The sequence below is a fragment of the Harpia harpyja genome, chromosome 6, assembly GCF_026419915.1.
Source record: "Harpia harpyja isolate bHarHar1 chromosome 6, bHarHar1 primary haplotype, whole genome shotgun sequence".
In the NCBI taxonomy this organism is placed as follows: domain Eukaryota; kingdom Metazoa; phylum Chordata; class Aves; order Accipitriformes; family Accipitridae; genus Harpia; species Harpia harpyja.
This window is the reverse complement of record NC_068945.1, coordinates 8,361,541-8,386,844: the sequence shown is the minus strand read 5'-3', so window position 1 is coordinate 8,386,844 and position 25,304 is coordinate 8,361,541. Positions and strand designations below refer to the sequence as shown.

The 25,304-nt window shown below is 42.3% G+C and overlaps 1 protein-coding gene across 5 annotated transcripts in view; it reads left to right on the top strand.

The window, feature by feature from the left end:
- The first annotated feature begins 303 nt into the window (after nucleotides 1-303).
- Nucleotides 304-25,304, top strand: part of RIMKLB (ribosomal modification protein rimK like family member B) — a 50,159-nt gene continuing 25,158 nt past the window's right edge. The window contains exons 1-3 of one of the 5 annotated variants that reach the window (XM_052790126.1): nucleotides 304-672; nucleotides 2,041-2,554; nucleotides 8,891-9,111. In XM_052790126.1, the coding sequence (XP_052646086.1) occupies nucleotides 8,937-9,111 (175 nt within the window). In that variant the 5' untranslated portion in view covers nucleotides 304-672; nucleotides 2,041-2,554; nucleotides 8,891-8,936. The other 4 variants (XM_052790125.1, XM_052790127.1, XM_052790124.1 and 1 more) reach the window with 4 other exon arrangements.

Sequence of the window (25,304 nt, the reverse complement as noted above, 5' to 3'; positions counted from 1 at the left end):
CGGCTGGGGCAGGTGGAGGAGGGCAGGAGCGGGCAGGAGGCCTCAGCCCGCGTCTGGTGCCGCTGCGCAGCCCCGCGGCGCCGGGGGTCCGGCGGGGCCCGGGCAGCGGTTCGGTTTCGTGCGGTTCGGTTGGGCCGGGCCGGGCCGCGCCTCGCCGGGCCGCCAGGCGGGAGCGCGCCGCCGCCCCCGCGCACTTCCCCGCGCCCACCCCCGGAGCCGGGCGCCCCGCCTCGCCGCCCCCTCCCCCCGCGGGTGCCAGCCCCGCTCGGCCGTTAGCGCCGTCGCCGCTTCAGTCAGGCGGCGGGAGCGAGCGCGGGAGGAGGCGGCGGCGGCGGCGCCCGCGCTGTGGCTGGAGCGGCGGCCGCGGGGGGCGGGGGTCTCGGTGCAGGGAACAGCCGGCCTCCTCGCCCCAGCCGCGGGGAGCAGGGACGCCGAGGAGGGGGAAGGGGCGAGCGGAGCGCCGCGCCGCGTCGCCCGCTCCCCTTTAGGACCGCGCCGCCGAGCGACCGCCGCCGCCGCCGCCGGCGGGGAGGAAGGGGCGAGTCTCCCCCGAGCCTTCATTCGCCCCGCGGCTTCCCTTCCTAGGCCCGGTGCCGGAGGGGGGGGGGTGGGGGGGGGCGCGCGGACCCCCGCAGGTCCCCTCAGGCTCGGGCTCGGCGGTGCCCGGGGCGGGTGAGATGTCGGGCTGAGCGGGTGCGAGCCCGGGGGTGGGGTCCGCCGTGCCCGGGGTGGGGGGGGGGAGGCGGGGGGGTTGGGACCGTCCCCTCAGCCGTCCCGCCCCGCCGCCGCCGCCGCCGCGCTGCGCCCATGGTGATTGTGCATCCCCGGGCGCCGAGCGGGGCAGCAGCGCTCCGAGCTGCCGGCGCCTTCCCGCCGCGCCCGCGCGGGCCGGCCAGCCGGGGCGCCCAGGTGGGTGGCGGCCGCGGCCGCTTCGGGGGAGGGGAAGCGGCGGCCGCTCGTTGTGCGCCGAGGGGAGGCGGTGGTTGCGGTGGTGCCGGGGGTCGGTCGGTGGCTCCGCGCCGCTTGTGCCGGGCGGCGGGCGGCCGTGCTGCCGCCTCGCCCAGCGCGTTCGTGCGGGCGGGTCGCGCCGGGGAGTAGCGCTGCGTGTGCGCCGCGGTGGTGGTGGCGGCGGCTTGGGGGGGGGGGGGTGGTGCCCGCCGCCTGGCACAGACACACGTACACGCACACACACACCCGGGCTTGCACGCCGTCTGCCCGCTCACACGCGTTGGTGTGTGCCAGCAGCCGCCGAAACGGGGTGGAAAACGGCTCCCGTGCGCGTGAATGTGGCAACCCGCGCTGGTCGGGGGCAGTTTTTCACGTGATGTAGGGGTGTGCGTGTGCCTGTCGTTGAGTCTTGCGACGAAATCTTTCCAACTAGGTTTCTTCTCCTCTTTTGTTTTCTGATGTTTAAAGAGCTAATTGCGCGTTGGTGACTTAACTGCCTAGGCGTTTTCGAAGTGTGCGACCGTTAATCTTTAATTAAACTCCATGGTTTAAGCAAGCATCCTCTAGACATGCTATTATGGGGTTTGGTTTTTTTTTTTTTTTTGGTCGCCGTTTATAGACGACTGTTTATTTTCTGTGGCAGAGCGGGGTCTAATGCATAGGAATATATGCTGCTGACCTGAAACATACTTTTCTCCGGTCTCCTCATCTGAATTCTAAATGTTATTCTGGGGGAGGGGTTTAAAGGCTCACACAAATAAATAGGAATAGTTTTCGTAGGTTTTAAAACTTAATTTCTTCACGTGTAGGTACAGATTTATCTTTCATTTGAATGCACATTCTTCAGTAAAGGAACAAACTGCTTAACCTTCTGGTTTTCTTTTCCCCTTAAAATGGGTTTCTGTGGTAGTATATTTCTGTAAATTACTTAAAGTTGCACATTTCCCCTAGTTGTGTTCATCCCATCTTTTGCTTTTGGCTTTGCTTACTGTGTTGTATGGTACCTTTTCTTACGTTGGGATTTAGTTTATGAGATACCTTTATATGTTTGTTCATGTCTAATAGGGATGTTTCTTCTTTTTTTCTCCCTAGGTGTTGGTGACTTCAGAGTCATTTAGGGGTTTAGTTCTGAGGAAGTAGAGACACGAGGATTGAGTCTATTTTACGTAGAAAGCTACAGTTCTTCATCAGTACTCTTCTTCCTCCTTCCCATCCCTCCTCCCCCGTAGGGGAGGACAATTTGGGAATTACTTTAACAGTCATTTACTCCCCCTTTCCCCCCTCAGAAATCTACCTTGGTCCCCGAAGCATCCGCTAGACATTGCCCGTTATAGGACCAGGAAAACGTTATCATCATCATCCCTTGCTTGCTTTGGGAGCTTCAGTAGCACCCTTCCCTCCTTCGGAGTGCAGTGCAGACAGGCATCCAGCAGACTTCCCTGCCACCCTTTTTGGGTGGGTAGTGGAGGATCCAGGAAAAGGGGAACCCAGCGAGGCACGTGACCTCCTTACGGGAGCCAGAACTGAAGCAGCACTTGGCACGCTGAAGGAAGCACCCATCTTTGGTCTCTTTTTCGTCTTCCGCTCCGTCCTCACCAAATTTGTGGTAAGTCTCTTCAGCCCATTCATTCAGACAGTGCACGTTTCCCTTCCCCCACGCCGGGCGCTGGGAGAGGCATGCACAGGGACGGGGAGGGGGTGGGGGAAGGGAGGAGGGAGAACGGGCTGTGTAGGCACGGATCGGGGGGGAGAGGAGAGGGGGGTATTGTGCCACTTTGCGGGGGAACCTGGGCAGAGGTGGAAGAGCCTCTCTTCAGAAAAGCGGCTGATGCGGGAGGAAACGCGTGTTTTATTTGCACGGGCGTGCATGCGTGCACACCCAGGCAGAGTGGAGGGGGGCGGAAAAGCTGAGAGCCTGTTGTGGGGAAAAAAAAATACTGAGACCGAAGTAGAAGCATAGCTGATGCTGACCAGTATCGGGCTAGTGTTGCCGAGAGGGAAGAGAATGGATTGTTCACTGGAGATCAGGAACCGGGGTGTGTGAATGAGGAATGTTATCGCCTACTTGCAAGCATGAACAGAGGAGGAAAGACGGGGGGGGGGGGGGGGGGGGGGTGCTGGATGCGTGCCTTTTAGAGGCAATTGTGCCTGGAAGGATTGCTGCTAGCATCTTTAACATCACTCGGTGCAAAGGTGGGGACAAGCAGATGAAAGCCATCGCAGGGAGTGCAGTTGCCCGTCTGCAAGGGTGGGGGGTTGTACTGGGAATGAATGGGAACGATTAATATATTCCCATATCCTTTGACTGTTGCAGTCTACAAATCTCACAGGGAAAAAGAGGTGAATACCGTGATATGCTTTCAAAGAGGTGTGCTTGGGGTTCACCTGCCTGCAGTGACTTTAAATTCTATAATACATGTGTAGAGGGCGGATGATAATGCAGCAACACTGGACAGATTGTGCTGCAGCTGCTCAATATATTATATAAAATGCATTTAAATAAATATTTTAATTTTTTTGATTCTTCTGTTTTTAAAAATGTGTTCTTTCCAAAGATTCTCAAACAGTTATGTGACAGTCTTAGGAACTAGTCTCTGGTAGGTAAAAGAGGAATTTTTCTTGAGGATGTCCTTAAGCATCACCATGAAGCAGCAGTGTCAGGAATGAGTTGATATATCTTGGATTTATTTTTCTAAAGCAATTTTAACAAGTGGTTCAAGATGTCAGTTTTTATCTCTGTACGTATCACCATGGGTTATATTCATCATCCGTACGTATTTCCTTAAGGTTTTCTTTAGATCATCGACATTCTGGTATCTTTGCGTGGAAGAAAATTAATTGTGCTTTACACTTGAAACAGCTGTAAACTGTTTTCAGACCTGCTCTCCCTATGACATAGAAAGTCATATATCTGGGATGTTTCAAATACTGCTCTCCCCTCATTAAGAGGAGACAGAGACTTCCATGACAGCGTGTGACGGATCATATGCTGGGTCATATGCCAGACGACCCTTCGTTAGCTGTTTAACCAGTCTGCTACCTAAGATTGACTTTATAATTCACGTCTGCCTTGAGGTATCTCCTAAAGGAGATGACTTACGAGCATCTGCCAACTGTTTTTAGCTCTTCAGTGTCTTGAGGTGTGGCCTCCAAAATGGCATTCTAGAAGCTGCTGTAATGGTAGAGACAATTGGTTTATTGGAAGTGTGCATTCAGTTTCAAGCCTCAGATAATTTATAATAAAAAGGAAGGCAAAATACCTTTTCCAACTTGAATAACGCTGTTCTGGAAACAAGTATAAAGGGAGATGCGTTAATGATAAATATGGAAGTGCAGTGTTGTTCATAGTGAGGTGAATGCTTGGAGCTATATTCTTCCTAGTTCTCCATTTCCCATGGCAGTCATGGCTGTCAGTGTCTTTGCTCTTTCTTTCTCACTTCCATGAGATTTTTATTATCATTATCTGAGCTGTAGGGATTAAACATGCCTAGAGGTATGCTAAAACTAAGATTAGGTTTTACCTGTCTATTAACTGCTGAAATCCATGGAGTTGTGTTAGCTGCCCAGTGCTGTAACGGAGGCCGAAAGTCTCAGCCAAGGTCTAAAACAGAGGCGATTCTGGGAGGGGCCGGTGGTAATAATTGTTCCACTAACTTGTTTCCCAGATCGTACTATAGTCAATGGAAGTTTGCTACAACATCAGATCACAAGTCGAGCAGCTGAGATAGCTAGATCACATTGATTCCTAATGCTACAAAACACCTGGGATTCCATTTGTCATTCCCATAGGGAAGAAACAACATAGTCTTTTTAATCTACAAAGGCATTGAGTAGTTTCATTCTGAATAGAAAGGACACAGAACGATCGTTTTGCATGCTAGATATCTTTTATGTTACACATTTATCAATAATACATAAATGAATTAGTGTCTCCTAATAACTGGTTTCTTGTTTCAGCTTAGGGGAAAATACATCATGATGAAAAAGAAAAAGAGACTAGTCCATTTTTCTCATGCTTTTGGGTGTTGAAGACAGGACAAGGAGTAAATGGACAATGGAGACCAATCTCCCATTCCTGGAGGCAGGTCTCTAAGGCTTTCTGTGAAGAGAAGACCCCTTCAACAGAAAAAGAGTGGTCTTCAGAGAAGATTTCCAGATCTCTCTAGACAGCTGATCTGATTGGCTGAATTCCCTGTTAATTTGCCTATGATGTAAAGTAGAAAAGTAGCACAGTGAATGCTTTTGTTAGAACAGCTGCTAAAGGTGTGTTACAGATTCAAGGAATGCAGGAGGAAATACATTTGCGTGTGATGGGGAGGAAGCTGCTGTGTGAATGCCAGAATAAAGCCTAGCTTAAGCAATACAGGGATGCCACAGCCCAAAGTTGAGGTGAGCGTTCTGTTCCCTTTATAAATTGCTAAGAATCTGTTCCATACAGCGTCTTTCTGAAGCAGATGCAGCAGTGTCTGCTTGGCTGGCGTGACACACAGTTTGATTTTTATCATAGAGCTTTTACTTTGATGCCACCCTTTTACCTCTCCTGGTCTGTTTTACGCAGTTAAATTATGATGCTTTTTTTCCTTTTTGTTTCATAAATCTATTAAATAGTTATTGAAAGATTGTACTTACACTGACTGTAGTAGCTTTGAGTAAAAACCACATTTTAGCTGGTCATCTTGAAGACATTTAAACATCTGCTCTCCTCCTTATATATACTATACTTATTTTGCAATAGATGCTCTCATGGATTAGGAAGCATTCCATGCACACCCAGCATTGTCTGAGGCTGTGTCTTTTAGATTGAAATGGGTGGAGTTGGTTTTCAGGGAAAAATTCTGGAAATCATATCCAACTTGAGAGCTTAATGCTCTTGTGTGCATCTGACTGCAAGGCAAGCTTTCCTCCTACAGACCATTTTCTTGCGAATGTGGGAGGGATTGTTAAGATGTTTGGGTTAATAGGGTAAATTGCAGGTTTTGTGTTCTGTGAGTCTTCTTACACAATCAAAACAGAGATTATAAGGAGAGGCTGAAACTGATAAGTAGGTTCTGTTTTTAGGAGCAGAATGTTAGTGTGAAAATGGTATTTCTCCAGGTGGAAGAAAGATGTGGTATTGGGTTGGAGGTCAGGGAATCGATAGTTACGATTACGAGTTTCTGCCTCTGCTGCTGGCTTGTAGCTTGACCTAAAGTGAGTTTCTTAATCTTTACCTCCAGATTTGAGGTTGCTACCTGCCTGCCTCATGATGAGATGCAAGCCTTTGTATATATATATTTATAAAACTTCGAAGATTGAGAGGAAATGAGATGTAGTATTAGGAGGGAGATGAATACCCATACCCAGGGCATTTTTATATGCCTGTTGGTTTAATGTGCTAATTGTGAAATAGCTGGATGGCTCTTCTTGATTATGCTGTAGCTCCTTTCAAAAGTAGAAGAAAGATGGAGGAAAGAAAAGGCTATACTTTTTTTTTTCTTCTTCAACCCTTTGCTGATTCTTAAGAAAGAAAGTGCTGAAATGGCAATCAGAGAGAGATGATGGCAGAGTCTCTGCAGATTTAAGGGGGTGGAGGTGGGGCCACTTAGAAAAGAGATTTGAGAAAAATGGGAGCAGATCCCTGTTGGCAGAGAAATCAAGGGTTAGTAGCAAGCAAAAATGGGGAAAAGGCTGCCAGAGAGAAAATACTTGCTTCTCTGCACCAGTGTTAGAACCAGTACTGAGGGGGAGAAAACCCAAACCAAACCAAAAAACCCAAACAGGCTGAAAATCTGTAATGGGTTCTGATTTTTTTGTTTGTTTGTTTTAATTATGATCAAGTCTGTCCAGTATATATATTTTTTTTTTTTTATGTAGTCAATGTTGTATAGCTTTTTTTTTTAAATGAGATAGACTAGCCTGTTAGGTAGAGCTGCTTTTCAAAAGAGAGGCGGTAGGTGGGGCTGTTTGGTCTCCCCAGTCATTCATGCAAATTGCAGAAATAAAGGTAGATTGACAAGAAGCCTTTTGAACTGTGCCATAGCTGTGCCATTTCTGAAGAATATAGCTTGTCCCAATTCTTAGCCGAGGATGTTGTCCCAGGAAGTTTTCTGTAAACTACCTTGTAGAGAAATCCATTGTTGAGAGAGCCAAAAGTGGGGCAGGATCTGACATTTGTCAGCCATTGTAAGCCCAAGCCTCGTCCTGCCCTTTTCACTTTCAGCTGCTTTTAAAAAAAAAAAAAAAAAAAAAAAAAAAGAGGTTCTCTGAGATATCAAAAGATACTCTTTACAACCTCCAATACCCATTTTCCTCCAGGGAGCAAACACTTCTTTTCCTGCTTTACCTTGATTGAGCATCTCGACTGCTGTCTGTGATGGCCTTTCCCTAGTTTCTGCTTTCTCTCAATCTGTTGGTATGAAGAACTTTAGTCCTTGGCTTTGTTGTTGCTCCTCATTTACCAAAGCAATGGAAAAAAAGTCACAGTCTTTGCTTGTTGTCATTATGGTTCTCACTACCAGGAGTAAAAATGGCCACTTAAATTTTTACCTTCTTGTTAAGAAAAAGCTGTACTAATAGAAAAAACTTGGTTTTTAATTACACAAAAAATCAGCTTGTTCTTACAGTTGTAGCAAAACAATCCTTTTGTCCCAAGAGCTGCTGCAGAAACTAAAATTCTCTGCAATATTAAATGAAAGCAGTTGTATACCTATGGTCTTTCTGCATTTGTGTTTTCTGCTGACACCATGTGCTGTCATTAGGACTACCAGGCAAAACTCCTGTTTCTATCCCAGAGTTCAGTTCTCTTTGAAACTCATGTGAGCTGAGCTGTATTGGTGAAAACAATGATTTCTGCCTCTTTAATATGAAAGTTTAAAACGTGTTGCAGAAAACTGCTGTTTTTCTCCAGAATTCTTTCTCCCTACACCATTCTGCTGCTTGTTTTTCTTGAGTGTAAATGAGTAGTCCATTAATGTACCTGTAATTGTTTTACCACTTTTAAAATATTTTAGTGTGTAGTCAAAAATAGTTCAAGTCCTCTGTATTCAAAGCCAAAAGAGCAGTACCTTGCTGTTACCACTTATAACACCATTGAAATTCTTCAATTTGAAGTGTGGGGTTTGTTTTGTTTTGTTTTGTTTTTGGTGCTGAATTATTTAGTGCCGTTTCTGTATAGAGGCTAATTTAAAAATTTTTTTTGGAGCAAGAAAGGGCTAGCACTGAGAGTGAAACCTTGATTTTGCTTTAGGTTACATGTATTAATGTTTGGTATTCTTAACATTTTGTTTATGCTCCTTGTTCCATTGGTTTTTCCATTAATATGTTCTGGATAATACTAAATATATTTCACAGTAGATGTGAAGTATTTGTAAGAGCAAATCAATCTTGAAATACTTAAGTGGGAAATCCTGTTCTAGTGGATTTCTTCCTTTCTTCTGGACTGCTTTTTTAATGTAAAGAATTTGGCACAATCTGTTGTCTTCCATATATGGTGAAAAGGGATACATCAAGTCTGTCACTGGTGTTTTAGCTGTACCTAGGAGAGGGACTGAGTTATTTTCAATTGTAGGGAATTATCCCAGTTGTGAAGTTGAAATTATGGCCTTCAGAGATGGTCATTCAAAACGTTTCCTTGGAATGCATCTTAGTACAGTCAGGAAAAGGGGGATGCTACTACCAGTATCAGTAGTTACGTCAAGTGTGTACTTCTTGTGGATGAACTAGGATGAGGACCAAGGCCTGGTTTTTAGCATTTACATTCCATTGAATGTAAGTGGATTTGTTTCTGTTGTTGTTGCGTCTGTTGCAGATTGGGTGTAGACATTATTTTCCCACTTGGAGGTTGGAAGTTGCACTCCATTGAAAAGGACTGACTTGTGCAGAGGGAGTAGGACTTGGTACAGTGGGGAACGTGAAGATAGGAGCATATGTACTCTAACAGAGTCTCATCTTCTCCACCATCTAGAAGTTCCATTGAAAGGAAACCTTGAAGGCTGCAAGACAAGTCCAAGATGTGCAGTTCAGTTGCTCCCAGGCTGTGGTTCTTAACAGACCGTCGCATCAGAGAAGATTACCCTCAGCAGGAGATCCTGAGAGCGCTGAAGGCCAAGTGCTGTGAAGAGGAGCTAGATTTCCGGGCCTTGGTGATGGATGAAGTGGTGCTGACCATTGAGGATGGAAATCTTGGTGAGAATGAGCTAAGGCTGGGAATGTGCTGAAAGGGTACTTGGAAAAAGATTGCAAAATGGAGCATCTGTACTCTTTAATAATGAATTCCATGTGTGCCAGACTGCCATACATCATCCAATTCATATCGATGTACATGATTTCATGTTCTTTAGCATTTATTGTGATAATCAAATATAATTGTTAACTTTGTTAATTTGCATTAGAACTATTTTTGCCTTCCCTCTGTAGAACAGAGAGGAGGGTTGCTTTAGTTTGTTGATTCTGGGATAAGGACTATAGGACGTCTGAATAAAGAACAAATGACGGAGTTTCATTTTTGCATAGGTACTTGAAGTTTACGGGTCATATTTAAGAGTTTAAGGGGGACTTTTTTCTTCTGTGTTCCAAGATAGCAAACACATTTGAAATAAACTAAAAGGAGTTTTCAATGGACAGTACATATTGTCACGGAGCTAGAGGTAATAATGTGACATAACTAAAGCACGCTGCTGTACGGACATGTAGTTACGTATATGCCAAAAAAGAACGGGGCTGAAAAACAAAGTATGTGCATCAGAATAATTTGAACCATTACTGCAAATTACAGTGTTTTAAACTAAATTGTAAGATTTCTGTTCTGTTTTCCTGTTAGCTTTTTTTTTCTCTGGCGATTAAAAAGGAAAAGCAAGACGTTGAGGTGTGTTAGAGAAGTTAAGTACGATGATTCTATAGATAGTAAGTTTATGTCATAGGAAGAATATTAATACCATCAATGTCAAGGTGTGTAACACTTAATATTATGGTATTTTTTTTCAATTTTTTAATTTGGATTTCCTAAAGGAAGGAGACTGCAGTGTTGTTTTGTACCTTTACCTCTTCCATTTCTCCTCCCCATATATCAGTCAAAAAAAAGAATATCACTGGAGATCCAGGGAAGAATTGCATTTCTGAAAGGTGTATTAGAATAATTCTCTGTGGGAAGAAAATATAGAAGTACCCTCAGCCCTGTAGAAGAGGCTGCCATGTGATCTTATACCTCGTTCATTACTGGGGAATCTATCTAGGAGGGGAATCTTAAAACTGACTCTGGGGAAGAACATTGGTCAGAATTTGAACCTTATTGTAGCATGAATCAATCAAGCGTAAAACAAATGCATAGGAAAACAGGATTTTTGATTGTGGTATTACTAAACTTTTATTTACATATTTTGTCTTTTATTTTGAGTTCTCTATGGTTTTTATCTGAGACTTGAAATTCTGTAGGAGGTCTTCAAATCAAGGCAACTTTTGTCAGAAAGTCTGAACATCTTATTGCTCTGAGGCATGCTGTCCTTTGGACAGCATGTTATGCGAAGGCAGCCATCCTGGACTGTAGCTGCAGCCTCCAAGATGCATAATTGGTCCTTTAGCATTTCAGTATTGTTTTTATTTCTTGGTGATGTTTTCTTCTTCCCTGTCTTCTGCCTGTTTTTTGGGAATTAAATATGGCAAGCATGAATTGTGGGCCTTTCTGCTGTCTTCTATGTAATGTCTCCTAATGCTGCGTCTATTGCAAGAAGAGAAGATAAAGCATGCAAGTTGGAAAACTAGTACTGAGGAATGTGTAGTACAAGAATGAGAAAAATTAAGGAAATGACTAGAAGTAGAATGCAAAAAAAGAAGTTATTTTCATACAGAGTGTTCATAATAAATATAAATAACTGACCTTTTGAAAAGGAGCGAGATAAAGATGCGGATAGGAATTTCCTTATAAATAATCTGGACTGGCTAATTGTGATTTTTTTGGGGGGGGGGAGGGCTGGGGTGGGGTGGGGCATGGGGGAGTTGTCTTACATCAAACAATTCTTTCTCTTGGAGAGACATGAAAAATCTTCCCTCTTAATTTTCCAGTTTTCTTTTTCCTAGTCCTTGCCTACATGTTTTGATACAGATTTCTGGTGGAATACACAAGCAAAAGTTTTGTGTTTCATTTTCCTTGTTAAAGTCCTCAGTTGGCCTAGGAAAAGGTGTCCTGGAACAAAATCCAGGAGGTAATGCGTTCTGTACCCTTTCTGTTATCTACTGTTGTGTGAGAGGTCCGGGTTGGGTAAAATTTTGTACAACATAGAGGAATTGATGAAGAGAGGGTATCTTCAGTGGATAATAACCTGCTTTTGCTTCCAGTTCTACTGTTATTTGTGTTGAAAGCTTGGCAATACAGGACTCAAACTGACATGGTATTGGAGGAAGTAATAGGTTTTCACATACTCACACTTTTTTTTTTTTTTTTTTGTCCTTTAAACCTAGGCAATTTCTTAATTAAATTGTTAAAAGAATGTTAATTTTACAAAGTCAAGTTGGCAATTATGGGATGCTATTTAAAACTTTAAAAATGTGGTATTTCTGTAGATGATAAAATCAGTGATACTTCTTTGTGGACTTGCTGACTGTCAGGAACATGGCTGAAGACTTCAGAGACCGAAAATTTGGCATAGGACTTTAAAAATGATTGAAATGATTTACCTCACAGAGGTAAAGTAGAGCGGAAAAGGCACTTCTAAACTTAGGAAAATTGAGCAGAACAATGGGATACATACCAAAATTGAAAATTGGCCCTTCCACCAATTATGTGGTGTATACCTTGACAGTAGAGCACATTGATCTGAATATCACTGAAGCCCAGAGCCAAAGATGCATGTGGAAAACTTCTGTGATGCTGAGACTCTTACAAAATCTGTGTATGTCAGAGAATGATAAGATTTGCTGTGTACCTGATGTGGTCAGAGGGAGAGGTAGGGTTGTTTCAGTCAGTTCAGTCACTGTTTCAGCAGTGGTGACTCCTTGGGGCATTACTCTGCTGTACTGCAGGGCTAGATGGGAAGTGTGGCTGGGTTCCCAGGCAAGCCAACAGTGTAGCCTCAGCAGTTGTGCTGGTTCCTTTTCTTCCGCGGCTGAAACTGGGAATAACCCAGCATCCCAAGTGCCCCCCACAGCCCCAGTGTTACTGGCCACATGATGAAGCTGCATGCCACTCAAGATCGATGTTAGGTGCCTCAACACAGTGTCAGTCCAAAAATGATAGTAAATGCAAGTTAAGAGATGTGGAATTAAAGTTCTTCCTTTAAGTTTAGAAGGAAACTCTTAAACTGATTTATGCTTAAACTGTTTTGGAAATAGCTGAAGTTCAACAAATAGTTCTTGAAAATAACTATGGTTTCAGTCTTGTTTAAGTAAGTGCCTCCTTACCTGAGCCATGCATTCCTGTTTCCTTTGCACACTGGCAGTAGTACTCTGTAGATCTCCAAGGCAAAAGCTGAGTTAAAGTAAGTGGAAAAGTCCAGCTGCATAAAACAATGACAATTTTTCCGCTTCTTTAGTGGGCTGAACTTGCTGAAATGGTTACTGAGTCAGACATGCACAGCATTGGTGCACAGGAATGAACAGGAATGCATGTATGGAAAAAAGTGAAGGGTGATATTGCAGCTGTTCTGATTTAAACTGGCTCAAGCTATGGTGTGGCTGTAGGCTATATTTCTTAAGAGCTAAATTCTCGAAGCTAAACCAGTCTAGTATGCTGACTGCAGAATGCAGCAGCCATGTTTCTCTTGCCTCTTTCCAGCCTTGCTGTTGCTGCTTGCCTTGTATAAGCACGTCATGTCTCTCTTGGCTTGCTTTCATGTTGTAGCTAAGCTAATCTAATTAAAAAAAAAAAGGTTGACCAAATTCTCTGCTCGTTTGCAGGATCTGGCATTTGTGCGAGTTGAGTTGGCTAATCCAGTGAACACTTAACTCCGCCCAAATAATTAACAATTTTCTTTTGGAATAGCTTGCTACATCAACCCATTTTGTGGTCATACAATTGCTAGCTCTAGTACATGAGGGCAGGGGAGAATGGGGTTGCTCTTCTAGGGAATGGCTCATATTTGTGTTTAGTTGTAGCTGCAAGGCATACTTTAAAATGGAGGAATTTTCTTATGGTTGGGGTGCTTGATAGTGTCAGCTTCAGGATTTTTTGTGTGTTTCTTTGAAGCATCTGGTATTTACTGCTGTAAGAAAAGCGCTGGATTACAAAATTAAATGGCTAGCTGCCTAATCTAGTTTGGCAATTTCTATATTCATTTTAAATATATAGCAGGTAATTTAACAAAACTCTGCATGACATTTTCAGACACACATCTGAAGTCTTAACAGCGAGTCCTGTTAAAACGTGTAATTTTAAACTATTTGTCTAAGTTTGCTAGTGCAGGGATAGAACAGGCTTGGGGAATTTGAAACTAGACAAATGAAGTTTGTGAGCAGGCGTGTGCGGAGTGGCATGGGGCTGGAGGTTGGAGGAAGCCTGTAGGGCATAAGCATGCTATGAGGTGTAGTGGACAAGAGACCTACATAATTAATTGGTTGTGTCTTTTTTCTGAATAGAGCACTCTTTTTCTTCTCACCTGTGTCTAGGACTTAGCAGTAACCTTCCCCACAGACTACACACCTTACCTGTAGGGAAACACAGTTCAGGAACTGTTTGTTGGTGAAGAATGTGCTAGGGAAATTTGGATCTTTCCTTTATTAAAATTTTATACAAGAATATCTTTATTAAAATTCTTCGCTACCAGAATAGCAGAAGTTGGAGGTACTGAGCCAGCAACTTACCAGTTCCTTTATTGTAGGTTTTTGGAATCTCCATGTTTTCTGATGCTGTCCTGTGAAGGAAAATAGTTTTAAGGAAGGTTGCTTTCATGAACTTTCACCTATTGAAGATGCCGGAGTGAGTGGAATTGGAGGGTCCTAATGTATAAAACAAAAGTGTGAACTTCTAAGACTTTCTTGGCTTTTTCTTTGGGAATGTAAAAGCAAGTGACCAGCCTAGGTGAGGAGTAAAAAGGACATAATAGTCATCTGTTATTAAACAGTAATACTTTGTGCATGGTAAGCTGGCTTTTCTTAAGTCAGATGGATGACATCTGGGAACTGATCTCTTCATTTTTTCTGCAGAGGAAGTATTTAGAAGATAGATCTTTTAACTTGGTAAAGGTTCCTGGTGTGCTGGTTTAGCCATCTGGGTTTCCTGTGTGGGACTGAAATTTGCAATAATTAGTCACTATTTTGTTTAAGTCTTTAATCTTGCAAAATCTGATTTTGTTTCACATGATCTGTCCTTCATTTCAAATTTGGTCTGAACTAGTAACAAATAGTTGTGATCTTTGATTCCCCCCCCCCCCCCCCCCCCCCGGGTTAGATAGCTTAGAAAAAAACATGGAGGAATTGGGATTGTTGAAAGATTTCTGTAAAGTGTAGGAAGCCGGGGAAGAAAGGTAAGGCTGGATAACAGATTCCTGTGTTTTTAGTGTAACGGTAAAAAAAGCACTCTTATCAGCTAGATCCATGATAAGAGGGCTTTTACATCTACGAAATGGTTGCTATATCAAAATACCACAACTCTTAATATTTTTGAATCATCCTTAAGTCACCTAAAGACTGTCTTCTGTTGCACAATAGGGAACGTAATCACCTCCTCTTCCTGCTGACTGTTTCAGCAGTCCCCTGGCACTTGTTAGTCCAGCAGTGCACCTTACTGTAAGAGCTTTTCCTGCGGTGTGCAGCAATGGCTCTGGGAGTGATGGAGCAGAGGCAAGTGGCCTTGGCAAGGTGCCTTGTTGAGCACTGCAGAGTTGGCCTGTTTCCTTCTACTAACAACAGCCAGAGCAGCCATTGCTTCCTCTGCAGAGTTGGGAAATTGGTTTGTAACTCAATAGTGAGAGCTGGAGGAGAAACCGCATTGTGTGCAAAGGACTGGGAGGTGGTTAGACATGAAGTGGATTTTGTGTTGTTGAAAGTGCTGGGCTCAGAACCACCTGAAACTGTTTCTGATGTTCTTTCACTGTGAAAACCAATCAGCTGTCAGTCTGATTGATGTTAAACCTTATTAAGCCATAAGCATTACTAGTAGGCAGTTATGGACTATATAGAGGGGATTCTGGAATGGTGGCTGTGTTTAGAGGTGAGTGACTATGTGGCCGCCCCAACATTAGATACTTCAGACAAACACATCTCTAGTAGAAAAAACAGCAATTCAAACATTTGCTTTATCATCATAGAAAGATATTTTAATAATGGTGCATTTCAACAGCTGCCACATGTTTTAGAAAGAATTGTTTTGCTTCAGAACCGTGATGCCAAACACAACTTTCTTGTGATGCATATGGGAAGAAAGGATTTATACTGTGTGACCCTGGGTGTCCTTGCAGTTTTCTTCCTTGCTATCAGGGATTTCTATTCTTATGTGAATGATTGCCTGTTATCTCAAGCTGATGCTAAAAATCAAAGGCTAACAATGACTTTGATGTTCTCAAAATCGTTCTGTTTCTTCAGGAAATGTCAGTATGTTGTCAGTGGTAGATATGGGCTCAGTCCAAAGCTACCTTTGCAAGGTGGAGAGGTAGGAATGTTTATTCATGGAAATATTTTGTTATGGTCATTTCAGAGGGCTATGTTAAGGACTGAAGTTTTTAATTTGCACATGTTCTAGAAAGTCAGCCAGGAAAATCAGAGTTGTAGGGCACATCATCTTGAACATACGTGCATGTCATCATATCTGAAAATGCCAGAAAGCATTGACAGGTTTTTAATTGTTGCAAGAATTCTCAGGAATGGCCATCTGGGGGAAAAACAATGTAAAAAAGACAAAAGCAAGATGAAAGAGGTGTTTCCATACATCACAGTCAAGAAATGAAGATTAGCCTAACATTTTACAAGACAGTCTTTAACTGGCTGGGGATTTCTGGGTCACTTTTCCAACAATCCTTGTTCCAGTGCTAAGCAAGTTGTGCTGGCACAATTGTCTGAGCAATGCATGGTGAACCAGGTCTGCATGCTTGGTGTAGTTTTATACCAAATGAGCTTCTCCTTGGTGGAGGGTGTTTTTTAATGCTGCATCAGTCCTCTGAGGCAGGTAACAACATGACTGCAGTAGTGTGCTGCAGCACTTAAATCAGGAGGGCAAAGTGTGTGCGTTGGGGTGTGAGAGAGATACCACAAGTATTGATGTGAAAAACTTATTTTATGAAACTGACAACTATGCTTGCTTTACTAGATCTGTGATCAGAGAATTACTCTATTACCTGTTCTTTAAGCAATGACAGTAGCTTTGGTTTTCTCCACCTTTTCTCCAAGTGTCGTTATTCATTTGTGATCATGGGCAGCTAGCTGATTGATCCTCAGTGACTGTGAATAAGAGAGAGACTGGTACTACTGAACTTTGTTCATTGTTGAGATGGGTCTTCCAGTGTGCAGACCTGTGTTTTAACTGATACGGACTTCTAGGAGTGCCAGTGGCTGTGGACAAGTCCCTTTATTTTCTTATTCTTACAAACTTTGTCTATAAAATGTGGTGAAATACAGTTTTCAAGAATTACACTTTTCAAGAATTACACTTTTCATTTATATCTGGCCTTTGCTGCATGAAAAGGAGAACCAAAAAAAAAAAAAAAGTGTTACTAATGAAACTATCACTCATTTTTTGTTTCCTTGTATTGTAAATAATTAACATTTACAATGTCACAAAAATCTGTGATGGTGTCCTTTTAATGATTGTTCTTTGAATGGAAGAACTTACATGATTTCTATATCTGTTAAAGGTGCAGTCCATTTTAGGATTAAAAGTGTGATACGGAGTTTTAAAATGCCTTTGTAATTGTCAAAAGTTTAAGCAAGCTTTGGTAAGCAGAGTGTGTTTTATGTGCTCTGACAGCATAAGAAGAATACCTGAGAACAAAGGTGTTCTGCTCCTGTTGTCAGAGAAACCCTGCTAGAATTACACTAATTAACTGCTTAACTGCTTTAACTAATAGAAGGCTTCTCCTGTCATACAGAAAGGTTTTCTTGCTTTATACTTCCATATAGTGCAAGTATTGAACTGGGGACTGTTGCTCTGCTTGTTACTCATCTCGACACATCTGCAAGTAAAATGTGGATTTTTTTTTTTTTTTTTACACTTTTCCTGAGAGGGCATGCTTCTGTGTGTGTGGTTTTTGTGGTGTGGTTTTTTTTTTTTTTTTTTTTTTCTTTCAGTGAAGTTGTACTAGTGAAAAATTTGGCTTCCAGACCCTGGGAATATATTTTCATGAAAGAGAGGGGAGAGGAATGTGCTCCTTTCTAAGCTAAAGTAAAAAAGTAATAAATCCAATGGAATACTTGTACTGTGTGCTTAACATGAAGAAAGTTCTCTGTTTCAGACACATGATGTTGCATGATATAGATAGAAATATTGGAGAACTGAACATGCCCAGTACTAGCATAGTGGAAGAACTCAATAGCATAGTGGAAGAACATATTGGAAGAGACAAGACTAGTGATTTGATCCATTTTGGCAAGGGGTGAGGTAAAAAGACTAAATATGCCAGTGTTTGTTCTGTCTTGGGTTTTTTTTTAGGTGAGAAGGGGAGTGGGCTGCACTGACATGGTAAATAGGGTAGATGATTTTGTTTACAGTAATAGTTGTAGTGTAACATCACTGAAATAATATGCTCAAAATCCATGCTATCAAATCCTGTTTCTTGGCAATTTCTGTCTAAAGAAGAATTAGATCTGATAGGGAAATGTAGCAGTCAGAAGATCAATAAATATCTCCCTTGAGTTCTAAGAACTTGATTTGAAAGTGTCCTCTAGTTATTGAGCCTCTTGTCTTGTGGTGGTGGTACAGTGCTTTGGAACTTTGGGGGGGGTGTGGTGGTGGATTTCCTTCTAAGTTTTTGCAAGGACTGAAGAGGAAATTGTTTGTAAAAGGTTGTGTAAGTGTTCCCTTTAGTTGTTTGAATATAAAACTATTTATTGTTTGAGAGGTAGTTTAGGAATAGAAGTAAGTAAAGTAGCATAGACAGAGCTGGTGGATCACAATACAAATGTGATTCTCATTACAGGTCTCTCTGATACGCTCACCATCACGACGCTGGGCAGTCACTGGGAAGGCATAAGGGGGTTTAAGCCAGCTCAAGTCCATTGCTCTCTTCAAAGCCCTTTTGGGTACTTGTTTTTATACTCTAGGTTGGGCTGACCCCTGTATACGCTCCCCCGTGCTGGTCTAGTTTCTCAGGAAGACATTCATGCTCTTGCTGCTTTCCTGGACAAACATTTACACAGCCAGTTGATACACTCAACTGAGAGTCAGCCAATCCCCCTAACTGTTCCAAGACTTTATCTTAAAAGCCGCCTTCCGGTCCCCTTTGTCATAGTATGAGGTCAGCTTGCTTTGCCACAGGTGTGGTCAGTCACTTCCCACATTCTTCCCAGAGCTTCACAAGCACATCACCCCTGCCTGTCTCCACTGAGCCGTCTCAGGAGTTTATTGATCCATCACCTGGAGAGAAGAGCTGGCAGCGTATAGAATCTGGAGTTTGGGGCATTTGTCTGTGTGTAAGAGAATTCTCTTACGACTTCTGCCTTAGGTGGAGGAAGTAATGGAATACGAAGTGTATTTCTTCCCAGGTTCATGCCCTGACCTTAGAGGTGTAATATTTTCATCTTTGACCTGGTAGATACTTGCTTTATGTAACACAAAACAGATTGATAGGAACAGAGAGAGACCGACTTAAGAAGACCATGTAGCCTAATGACTGTCAATATTTGGATTCCATATCCAAGTAACTGTCTGTGAATGATGAGGTAAAAAGAATATCTCCACCACCACCAAATGCTTTCTGTGAAAAGTGCCAAAATCCCTTTCTGAACTTAGTGTGAAAAGGCAACCTGCTTCTTCCAAGTTTCTTTTTATGCTCTAAATAGTACTGTGAAGGTCTCGAATTAATGAATTGATTCTCTTGCTTTCCCCCACCCCCAATAAAATTACTGACTGCATTTTTCAATTAGCTGTTGAAGCTGCTTAGACCACCCAATTGAGAATCATCTGAGGATTTAATTTTTGGTAGAAGCATTGCTTAAATAGATTAGAATGAATTAAATTTGGTACTCGAGGGAATCATGGCCTTTAGTGTTTTTGTTAGTTTGTTTTTGCTATGTTGGGACCTTTTGTTCAAACAGTATTTTACGAAGTGACGGTACCATATATCATGATGGAGCATAAATGTATATGTTGTTTTAGTATAGAAGAGTCTGACCTATCAGTAGTGGATAGTTTTTAGAGATTGAGATCACAGATTTTTTTCAGTTGTATAACTGTTTTACTTACTAGCCCCCAAATAATATTAATCTGAAAATTTTAGGGCTTTTTGAAAACACAGATTAAATCCTCAGTAATATTCTTGTAGTATGAGTGCAATGGTTTGCTGGGTTTACCAATGCAGGAACAATATATAGGAAAGTTAAGAGATTTGTCTAAGGCACCGCAGTAAGTAGAAGACTTGATTTATGCCTGCGACTAGACTGCTAGCTGGTTGCTTCTGTGTACTAAGACCAGTGTTTCTAACTCAATTTGCTCAGTTTATGCTTTGACATCTGAATGGGTGACCTAACTGCTGAAATTGCTGATGTACTGACATTATGTTTACTTCCTGTGAAAGTCAGGATTTATTTAAAAGTATAATTTCAGACACTCAAGATGGTAAATGGATGAGATGACCTAATCTGTAATGCTTTCTTCCCTGCTTTCCAGTAAGAAGAGCATATTGCTTTCTTTCTCTCTTAATGTCTGAAACAAAACAAAAACATGGTTTCATCTGTTGGCCAGGCAGGTGGTGCTGATACAAAACTGGTACTTTGCTTAGTTTGGGTGAGGAAATCTTGGGTTTTAGTACTGATTCTGTTCTTAAGTGACATACAGTATCTGATGAAACATTGTTTGAGGTGTTTTTTGATGTTGCGGATGGCTCTCATATCACCCATTTTAACATTACAATAGGCCAAAACTTTCCATTATATGTCTTAAATGTCTTTTTGAGGGAGTTTTGTAAATTTTCTGCCAAATGATTCAGTGGAGGGAGGGAACTTCTAGGAAAAAGGAATATGGTTTTCTATTTTTCCCTAAGTTTGTAAGGATGTTTTTGGAAGAACTAGCTTGGAACAGGAACTCAATTTGGCTGAAGTGGCTTTTACTTGTTATACCTGTGAAGGTAGACATAAATTTGTCCCTAATTATTACCCTTTCAAAAAATAGTCTGTTAAGCATCTTAGAGGCTTGTTTAAGCTTCACAGCTAAAACATTTGAAACATACCCCTGTATTATGCAAAAAAAGGACTTCTGGTGTTGTGGCCTTGTCTGCTGTGGGATGGGCTATGGTTTGGTCTGAGCACACAGTTTTAAAATGGAGATTTTCTTTCATGTTGGTTATACCTCCTCTCACTGACACAAAGGCCTGAATGGAGTAAATCACTCAATTCAAATGTAGCGGGGACAAGAAGAGTGAAATTGGTTTGGGATTGGGAACTGCGATGTCAGTGGGGAAAAATCTGGTGTGAAGGCAGTGTGCTTTGCAAACGTGCTGGAGCAAGAAATGGTAACAGGAAGTGATGGCAGTGAAACTCCTGCTACGTAAGAAATTGCTTTCCTCAAGAAAGAAATTGGAGCTGGAAACCAGTGGGAACATGGGTTGTTGTCATGGTTTAACCCCAGGCAGCAACTAAGCATTGTGTAGCTGGTCGCTCACTTCTCCCCTCTCCCAGTGGGATGGGGAGGAGAATTGAAAAAAGTAAAACTCGTGTGTTGAGATAAGAACGATATAATAACTAAAGTAAAATAAAATAATAATAATAAAATATAATAATAGTAATGAAAAGTAATTTAACAAAAAAAAAAAGGGGGAGAAAGAAAATCCAAGAAAAGACAAGTGATGCACAATGCAATTGCTCACCACCCGCTGACTGATGCCGGAGCAGCTATCTGCCCATCCTGGCCAACTCCCCCCAGTTTATATACTGAGCATGATGTTATATGGTATGGAATATTCCTTTGGCTAGTTCAAGTCAGCTGTCCTGGCCATGCTCCCTGCCCCAGCTTCTTAAAACACCTGCTTGCTGGCAGAGCATGGGAAACTGAAAAATCCTTAACTTAGCATAAGCGCTATTTAGCAACAACTAAAACATCAGTGCGTTATCAACATTATTGTCACACTAAATCCAAAACACACTGTACCAGCTACTAGGAAGAAAATTCACTATTCCAGCTGAAACCAGGACAGTTGTGTGTTGTAACTTCCTTGGGAAGAGGTGCAAACTGAACAAGGAGCCCCAGATGGAAAATGCATTTAGAGACAAGGCAGGAAACTGAGGGGTTAGGGTGGTATTCAAAATTGCAGGCAAAGGAGCTACTTGACTCCTTAGAGATTTAGGAGAAATTTGTAGTTTGGAAGTTAACTGGAAAAATAAGGAGAATAGAATGAAGGTGGGACAGAAAGGAAGTGGAAGCACAGGTGTCGCATCTAGGGCGATGAATCCTATGGGGGGTGAGTGGGGAGTGAGAAATTGGGGCAAAGCAAGCTGCACGCAGTAGTTGCTGACTTCTAATGCCTGAAGTGGAATCAAACTGTCCAGAGCTTTTCTCTCCTACAGAGAGACATTCCTCTGCCAGTTGGTTACACAAATATTTGCTGACAGTGGAGCTCATTCACCTTAAGTGCTGGTCTGCATAGAGGCTGCTGACACTTAGCTGTCAGAGCAAGTGTCAAAGGTCTGTATGGTAGATGAAACTGTTCTTCTAACCCTCACGTGCTATTCCACCAGTGTCATGCATGTGTTACTTAGATGTCAAGTGATGAAGTTTGTTTTTGATTATTTGCAAATGTAAAGATAAAATACTAGTGTGAGCAGCAACAGCAAATACCCCAAAATTAGAAACTGGCAAAAACAAATTTTGCATTTTTGACTCCATTGTGGTGTATTTGTTTTCAGATACTACATTTTAAATTACTTGATCACGTGCTACTTTTTCATCAGCCTCCTTAAAGTACAGGGTGTTCTGCTCTGGAAACGTAACTTGTAGCATAGTGAAGGAGAGGACAATTTGTAGGATGCCTTCTTCGTCGTTACAGCAGTTTGTGACAATTGAAGCAGAACATTGCTGGAAGAAAAGTGTTAGTCTGGTGATTTAAATTGGACTGTTCAGAAATTGCCTTTAATTGCAAGTTTTTGCATTTTCTGAGTGTCCAGACTTTGGATACTAGGATCAGCTTTGTGAAAGTGCTGAATACTTGCATCCACAAATAAAATCAATCGGAGCAGCATCAGAACTGAGAAATCATGGTCTCCCAAACGTGGCATCTAGAATTCCTTCTTTAACACTTACCACTGGGTTTCCCTTCACCATATGGGAAGTCAGTAGAATGCTCACTGGTTTCCTGTGGTGTTGACAAAATAAATTAAGATTGTGAAGCACTTAGATGCTACTGTGATAAGCACATTAAATAAAACTCAAGAAGAAATTAATAATGGTGTGTTTCAAGCAAGGATTTCAGTATAGCAATCCGTGGACTACACACTGAACAATATAAAAGAAAATACAGTGCTGAGTAGCTGCTTGTTAGGTGAGTGCTGTACCTCCTGTGCACATTAGATAAATGCTGTGGGGAAAAATAGTGTTTGTTTGTGTAATTGAAGACAGTATGTGGGTGGGGTAGCAGATCAATGCTATAGACATATCCTTAGTTGTGGCTTTTTCTAACATTTATGTGCTTGACTTTGTGGCTCCAATAGTTTTCTCTTAATGTAGCTTTTTAATGTAATATTGTATACACACATTCTTTATAAATAATGTATGTGCAGTCACACAGGGACTGTGCTGGATGCATCAACACTGTTTACTAGCCAGGCTTTGGAATACGTGGATGTAGGGAAAAACAGGACTGATGCAATGATAACCAATTACTTGGGTAACCCAATACTCTGTCTTTGAGTAGTAGTCCATGGATGCATTTACAGTCAAGATATGTACATATGTATCCTGTCAGTGAGACTGAGGAGTTATTTTACCTGTCTAAATACCTGGAGAGGTTGCACTTGTGCCTTGTTCTCCCTTATACTTGTTTCATGGATATGTAAATTGGCATGTCCCCGTTGTTATTGTACTTCTCAACTGCTTTGGAAAATGGTTTACTCCATTCCTGGAATTCTTTTTGTTTCGGTTCTTTTGACAGCACTGTTTTCAGTGTTTGCATTTCATATTTTATGAGGTGCCTTGCAGGCTGTTTTTCATGGTTAAGAACATCTTCATATATATATATATATATAAAATAATATGTTACTTTTGGATACCAACACGAAGTACTGGACTTTTTGTTCTTGGACAAGGAACAGACCCACAGGGTGAGCTATGTTCTTAGTTCTGTGGCCAGGCAGGATGCCGTGCTTTGAGTTGAGTTTTTTTTCTTAATATGAAGCAGGAAGGGAGCACTAGTGAACCTGACTGAGCCTGCCATGGTAGAAGCAGTCAGTCGTTATGATCTTGAAATTATTTTTTAGGAGTTCCAGGATCTCCTGCACCGACCACATGTATCTTTTAGCTCACTGTTCTAGAAAGCAGAGCCATTTAAATCTTACCTCTTTGTGTTGTTGAGGGGTGGCTTTCATTCCTGTATCATGCCTTTTCCTTCTCACTGAAGAAGGTTTTTATTAGTAACAAAAGAGGCCATATCAGGTTCTCCTGTTAGTCTTACTATGTGTCCCTGTTTCCCTGACTCAGATGATATTTGTGAATATCCTGTAGACTAAAATGAAAGGTTTAGCTCTCCTTTGCCTGGGTTGCAATCCATCTCTGCTTATTCTCAGTGAGACAGAGTTTTGGCAGTTGTACCTTAAAAATTCTTTAAAGGTTTACAGTAGTTCTTACTTGTTTCACAAAACTAGATTTAAACTCAACTCAGGACCTAAAGGGGACTACCCTTTGTGCCCCTGATAACTTTCTGTGTCTGCATCTTTCTATGAAGGACTATATTGTTGGATGACTGCTTCCGCCAGGAGGATGGAATGGTGGGCAAGACCTGTTTTCAGTTGTTTATTTATAGATTAACAATAAAAGCTTCACACCCCCCCCCCCCCTTCGTTACTTTGTTTTCCAGACAGGGTTTGCCTTTACGATATACTGAATTTCTTTTTAAATCTCTTTCCAAGTTTCACTGTGGTCAAGGAATCAGGCTGTGGTTCCCCCCCCCAGCTGTCAAACCTATAGGTGCACTTTCCACTTTCAGCATGAAGAATTTTATTTTTTTAATGACTGTAAAAACTTGTTAGATGATGATTGTGTAAAAGAAAGAAAGTACATTTCCCAGTGAACCCACAAATCCAGTTTGAGCTGTGAAATAGTGCATTGTGGAGCATGCATCTTACTGTTGCAGCCACATAAGAGGCCAGACACACTGCAAGAGAATGCCACAGAGAATCATAGAATAATTGAGATTGGAAGGGACCTTTAAGAGTCATGTGGACCAACCTTTCGCTCAAAGTGGCCAACTTCAAAGCTAGAGCCAGCTCTGAAGTTAGATCAGATTGCTTGAGGCATATCCAGTTGGGTTTTGAATATCTCCAGGGATGAAGCCTCCACAACCTCCCAGGGCAATCTGTCACAAAGTTTGACCACCCTCACGGAGGAGGGGAAGAAATCCAAATATATGGTCACAGCTGTGTTTGCAAGTTGTATCTGTTGCTAGTCTCTTGACTAACTCTGTGCGCTCCAAAGCAAAGATGCATGTATGTGATCCTCTCCTTTCTGTGGAGCACAAACGCTCCTCACTTTCACAGCCTGTCCTTCTGAAAGAACCTTTATCCATTCACCAGAGTACTCCAGGCACACAAACTGTCCAGCTGCCAATGAGGAGAGACTATGGGCTGGAGTCATGGTGTAAGCGTAGGTAGAAAGGTAGAGAGAAGTGACTTAATAATGACTGGAAGTTTTTGAGATGTGCATGTTCATATCCTGCTTCCTTTTGTTTTTCTGTCAATCTTCCCAGGATCATTCTGGCCTAAGAGGTTCTTTGTGCACTCCTCCTTACATGCTTGGGACTAAAGGTGAGGCAGGATTCTGAAAGTTGCATGCCCTTTGTGGATGCTTTGAGGTGAAAAAGGTCTGTGGCTGCAGGCAAAAGGGATGCTGTACGTGTAAACTGCATGTCTTAATGCTTGTAATTGTTTGTCGTGCTTGAACAAGGCTGGCAGCTGGGTCTTTATAGCAATTTTGCTGCAATTTTTTCTTACCTGACGGAGTAGGAGCCACTGGAGAATGTATTATCTGCACAGGACAGGAGGGCAAGAGTTGGAGGAACAGAAATCAGTCTGACAGGCTTGTTTTTACGAAGTTGGAAGCT